General features: G+C 39.8%; 1 protein-coding gene across 3 annotated transcripts in view; it reads right to left on the bottom strand.

Moving 5' to 3' along the window:
• Nucleotides 1-2,032: 2,032 nt before the first annotated feature.
• Nucleotides 2,033-6,346, bottom strand: part of Cfap54 (cilia and flagella associated 54) — a 308,158-nt gene continuing 303,844 nt past the window's right edge. For all 3 annotated transcript variants that reach the window (XM_013518536.1, XM_013518540.1, XM_005374497.2), the window contains one exon: nt 2,033-2,458. Coding sequence is in view for 1 of the 3 variants with exons in the window: in XM_013518540.1 (XP_013373994.1) it covers nt 2,453-2,458 (6 nt within the window). In the remaining 2 variants the exon portion in view is untranslated. The remainder of the gene's footprint in view (nt 2,459-6,346) is intronic.

Genomic DNA, 6,346 nt, shown 5'->3' with positions numbered 1-6,346 from the left:
AGAGCAGCATCTTTAAATGGCCTAAAGTTTGTGCAGCACAAACCCAACTCAAATTTAAAGCTCCCTGTCCCACTCAAAGTAACAGCCAAGCTAGAATTAGAAATCATATTTCAGCGTGCAATGCTATGTGAGCACCGTCATCGTTAAAGAGTAGACGTGGCTCAGCTCCGTCCGGAACAGCAGAGCTCCCGTCTCCTCCCCAAGGTTGGTGTCTGTGTAATTCTGATGTCCTGGGAATGGAATGTGGTTCAGAATTATTATAGTACCTTTGATTCAGTTCCAGTGGCTCCAAATCTGTTCAGTTCCTACAACATCTTCCTCTGTCAGGCTCACCCTAAGGGCTCCTTTCCCTGATTTCCTCACTTACGTCTGTCTCACCCAGCAGACATATATGGGGCAGAGGAGGGCGCTGTTTGCCTCTCTTGGGTCTCACCCTTTTCCTCTGCAGACTCTTCCCTCCCACTGTTCCCCTTTCCACAGTCTCCCTAAGAAACAAACTTCTCCTATTGTCCTGTAAAACTGGGCCTCCATTTACCTATACTTAACGTGCTCTGTCGACAATGACCAATTTTTAAGCAAAGCCTCACACTTGGACAGCACTAGGAACTGTCAGAGGCTTTGAATTTTCAGCCTCCTTTCTCTGCTCCCAGTATCTAAAATCATTCACCTGAAACAAAAGGTCCAGAGATAATACCCAAAAAAGTCCATCAGCCGTGTCCCTCCATCTCCCTTGCTAGGTTTCTAGGGAGGTTTGTGGGGGCATAGCACTGTCATCAAGCTTGGGATTGGTCTCTAAGCTACCTCCAAAGGGGAAGGGAGCTATTAAATATGTCCGCTCTAAATAAACCACACACCCCTACGTTTGAAAAGCAGGTGCCGCTGGAGTCCATTTTGGTTTTAAGTAACACACTTTTGTCCTCTTCGTTTCCACATCTATCCCATGAACGATGGCAGAACACATTTAATAAAGAGCTCTATTTTAATCATTAATTATGATACCAATATACCAGTTGTATTGTATGTAACTTGCACTTGTGGATTTCAAAGAGCTTCCCCAGATTTAATTAATCTTCAGCTTTGCTAATGAAAAGCATTGCTTCTGGCTGGCATGAGTTTAGGTTTCTAATCTGTTCCTTAAGGTCACCTCATTTTTCTTGAAAATGTACATTTATAATTTAGCACTGCAGATCTTTCACATTCCCTATTAAGCAATTATTTTGATTACTTCATTATCTTTCATTTTTTTCCCTAGACTATTTAGGTGGGTTTCTGCCTACCACAAGCCAAGTGTAATTCAGACATTCTCTCTCACTGCCTTTATTAGCAAGATCTGCATTAGCAAGGGATTCATTTTCATTCCAAAGACTGAAAACAATTTCATTATCTGATAAAAATTATCTTCTTATATGCTATAAGAAGCAATTCTCCTCATTTATGGTCTCATTAGGGATTTCATCTACCCAATACATCTTCCCACTACTTCTTCCAGGAAGTAATCATCTTGTGACTTAACTAACAATATTTTGGGCTAGAGATTCTCATTTTCACCTTTTCTCCCCCTTTCACTTTTTTCTTCTCCTAATATAGTGGCCACATCATCTCCTTTGTGAATCCCTGCTATTTTTCTCTCTCATCCTGAAACATTTTGTGCGGGCTTCATCCTAACATCTATACTATGTGTTGTGGATTGTACATTTACGTTTCAGTTACCCTTCACATCCTATGAGCATCTTAAGAGCTAGAGATTGTTGTGCGTTCAGAGCCAGCAACTGTGTGTATTATATAGCAATGCTCAGTGCACATTCCTGTAATCCCAGCACTCTGGGAAGCTGAGGCAGAACCGCACTTGGGTAATTTAGTGACTTGGTGAGATCCTCTATCTATCAAGATAAAATATTTTTAAAAAGACTGATAATTTAGGTCAGTGTGAAGGCCCTGTTTGCAATCCCTAGTAACACACACGCGTGCATGCACACACACACACACACAAACACACATGTAGGGATAAATGAAAAATATTTATGCATACTCATTTTTAGCAGAATATAGCTTGAATTTATTTGAAAATTTATTCTTTTGAAAACACAGGCGCGGATGAGGAAGCCCAAGCAAACAAGAAAATACATCATTAGGACAAACTAAGAGGAAGCCAAAGAGAGGCATGGGTCTGTGAGCAACACGGAGGACAGTTAACTGCCCGACTAGGAGCTGAAATGCCTTTACAGCTACAGCAGGCCAATGGGGCATGAGAAAAACTCAAAGCAGTTTCCAGAGAACTTGGATACATCATAAGTGATCACATAGGGCAGGATCCCAGGCTGAATAGGGACCCGCCAAGCAACAAAATATTGAATCTTAACCATTTCTTCTCACCACATTTCCAAAGGCTGATAGGCATTGCTGAAGACTTCCTCGTTCGAATGTCACATTTCGATTGATTTCTCACTTATATTCATGCCTAGAGGAGGAAACAGAGCCATCAGAATACTTCCGCACTTACCACGTGCACTTTAGCATGCAAGAACTGCTAAAGCAGTTCGTCCTGTGCATCAGGATCAGTCCCATGGGATGCTAATCTACCTCTGCCAGCTGCTTAGAGTCTTAACTAATGCAATTAGAATATCCAGATGCCATTTCAGCCCTTTTCTCCCTTACTGTACCCAGTCTTGACAGAGATCTCCTATTCCATAGCACATGATGATCTAAAACCATTCCTCTGATTGCTACAAATTCCCAAAGACAATGTTCTTATTGTCCTTGACACGCAACTACCATGTCCATGGTATTCACTATTTTCAGCCATTGTCAGACACACACGCACGCACACACACACACACATTCTAGAACTCAAATTTCTATAAGTTGAGCAATTTTGCTTTTGGTTTGAGGGATCATTGAAAGGGGTTATTTCAACCGCTGTAAATCTCCTATAATCTTGTGACTATCCACTTTTTCTTCTCCTCCCTTTACTCTCCATTTCCAAAGAAAATGAATTCTTTTTGTAGGATGAGTCACTACCACAGTCTGCCAGGACCTGTCTCTTTGGTGGCAGTCCAGATTTATTCACTAAGTCCTGTATTCAAAGAAATAATCCAGTTCTGGATAAGTTGAAAAGATTAGTGACCTCATTGCCTTGTCTCAAATACTTTATTTGCTTCTCTGAAGCACCAAATACAGTCTATTCTGTGGTTCAGACCACCTGCTTCAGTAAACATCTTCCTAAGAGAGGCAAAGCTCTCCCTAAAGGGAATTATTGGACACATGTTTAGCAAATAAGCATTTCTGATCATTAGATGCCAACATACTCGGGATTATCCCCACTTAATGAATTGATGTTTTATATTTTTCAAAAATCTTTCACATTATTTCTGGAGTGTCCATGTTTAAAATCTACCTTTATATTAATATAACCTCAGTAGCTTTCTTATGTGTAATGTTTACATAGTATCCGTGTCTCCATCCTTTTATTTTCTACTCATTGGTGTCTTTTATTTAAAATGCATACAATCTGTGCTTTTAATTGGAAGCTTTGGTCCATTCACATTTAATGTAAGTAGTGACAGAGTTAACTATAAGTTTAGAGTACAAGACGTGATCAAAAAGTACAGTATTTACATTTTTAAAACTTATTACAGTAAAAGATGCATTGCCAAGAACAACGGGATAAGTATGTTTGAAATGAAATGTAGTATTCTGAGTATATACAGGGGGATTTATGGCAATGTGTCTTTCATTGTAATAATTTTTTTATTGAAAACACCGTATTTTTCAATTTAGGCTGATTTACTTTTCTTTCAGCACCTTTAAGAAGGCAATCTATTACCCTCTCACCTCCAAAGTTTCTGATGAGATGTGAGTCTTTCTTCTTATTAGCTATCCTTAGTACTTTGTAGTGTCTTTCACTTCCGGTGACTTATGATAATTTTCTTATCTTTGATTTTTAGAAGTTATCCTGCTTGAAGTTCCTTGAACTTTCTAAATCTGACAGTGGTTATAGTTTTCAATCAAATCTAGAAAAAGTTTTTCCATTAAAAAAAATTCTCTCCATTTTTGAGACTTCAATTTCACATTTGATAGGACACCTGATATTGTCACAGGGGTTGTCATCACTGCAATTTTTAAAAAATCATTTTTCTTTCTGCACTCGGTTGGATAATTTCTACTAATGTATCTACAAAGCACACTGTTTTTTTCTTCCTGTGGTGCTTAATTTGCTTTTAAGTTCTTTCAATGAATTTTTAATTTCAGATATATTTTTCAGTTCCATAACTCCCATTTGATTTTTTCCTCATTTCCATATCTGTCCTGCTATTCCTCATCTCTTCACCCATTAGCGATCTTTTCCAATAGTTTATTTCACGTGTATTTCATAGCTATTTGAGAGTCTTCATGTTTTAATTCTACCATCTGAGACTTCTGAGGATCTGTTTATTTTTCCTCTGGTTACAGATCACATTTTTCTTCGTATTTGTATACACAGTATTTTAAAACTTCATACCATACGGTGTGTGCATTCTTATTTTCTTTCCAGGAGTGTTTTGTTCTAACACACGGCTCACCTACTGACAGATTAGCTTAATATAGTGGAGTGTTGATATGATGGGCTTCTTTGTTTTGCTCTTGTAGTCCATGCTCCTCGGACCCTCATTCCTAAGCTATTGCCCTCCTAAGGTTCAAAGAAAAGCACACGGAGTTAGTAAGCTCCTTTTACTTGACTTGAATTCCAAAATTTGTCTTTCCAGCACCAAGTGTTGGATGAGATCTCCACCCGGTTCTTCCAGCCGTACAGCTGTGCTTTCCCTTGGATTTCCAGCAGTTTCCCCACGCCCATGTGGAGTTTGGTAGTCAGCTGACAGGCTAAGGAGGAGAATTAATGCATAGATTTTGGGGCTTCCCATGTTGTTTCCTTCTTCTTCAGATCACCCTTCACTTTTAACTTCTAGTTGTTTGGACAGACCCACACTCCGACTTCTGAGGCCTCTGCCAGCCATTATCCTCTCCCTAATTAATCTTTATCCCGTGGACAGTCACGCACCACAGAATGAGGTTTGGTCAGTGACAAATGACATATGTGACAGTGGAGCCATTAGATTATGATGGAGACAAAGTTCCTAATGCTGAGTGGCATGGTAGCCATCGTTAGGTCATAGCACTAAAAGTCACTCTAAAGACACCTCCCCTGCGGACAGTGGCATAAAAGTATAGCAAGTGCAATTATGTACACTCAGTGAGCACCAGGCTCTGTCGTCCAGGCTTGTGTACACACGCTCTTGGACGTTCACGCAGTGCTGAAGTCGCCTAAGGAAGCACTTCTGAGATCACATCCCTGTTGTTAAGCAGCGCACACTGTACTTTGCAAGATGAGGAGGCTGACTTCAGAGAAAAAGCTGTTCAATGTGGCGCTCACCTAGCTTGCTGTGATATTTCAAGCATCATGTTTTCTCTGGCTTCCTATTTTAAATCATTCCCCGGGGGCTTCAAGCATTTATTTTAATTATGAATTTATAATTCTTTGCACTGTTTTTTGGTCCAGAGTTGAAAGTCGTAATTGGCAGATGGTAGTTCTATAAATGCTACTCTGCTGTTACCAGGAGTGAACTCTTACCAAGACTAAAAACCAAAAGCTAACCAAGCTCTTGGCCCTTTCTAGGCCGAACTGAGATTCCTAGAAGGGGTGTGTAATAGTAGTAAGCATCCAAACACTGGGTGCTTTATCTCTTTCAAAATTTACAGATGAGGAAACCAAAGGATGAAGACACTAAGGACCGCGCCCAAGTTCACACGGATGGAACCAGAAAGTCCAGGACTCCGATCCAGGTGCTCTGATGTCCTAAATGGCTCTCTAAGCCAGCGCACTAATCTTCCATTCAAGTGATGGCTGCTTGTTTCTTGAGGGAGACAGTTTACAGGGGGTTTAAACTTGCAGTAGAAAACTGAATTAAATAACCTTGATGACCCCTATAAAATTATTAATCTTTTATCCTATAAAAATATAATGCCAGATCAGCTAAGAATATTAATTTTCATGTCAAAAATTCTTTCTATCAATAAGAAATGCATAAAATTTATACAGAAAACAGTATTCCCATCCTATTTACTTAGCTCCTGCAGAATAATTTCCCTTCTCTCCACAGTGTCCTCTGGCACCTCCCATACAACTGTGTGTTTGCAGTTACCTGGATTGCTGCAGCACTCGTTGTGCATTGTGTTCCTCCTGAATGCAGTGTCAAGATCGATCAACCAATCTACTTTCAGCAGCGCAAAGCAGCAGACTTTGAAGTCCTGATAATAGCCATTTGGTGTGTTTCTCCTCAAATACGGTTGAAAAGTATTTTTAACTGGTGAA

This window comes from Chinchilla lanigera, unplaced genomic scaffold (genome assembly GCF_000276665.1).
Source record: "Chinchilla lanigera isolate Chin_1 unplaced genomic scaffold, ChiLan1.0 scaffold00004, whole genome shotgun sequence".
Lineage (NCBI taxonomy): Eukaryota > Metazoa > Chordata > Mammalia > Rodentia > Chinchillidae > Chinchilla > Chinchilla lanigera.
The sequence above is the reverse complement of the archived record's forward strand: the minus strand, read 5'-3'. Positions and strand labels throughout refer to the sequence as shown.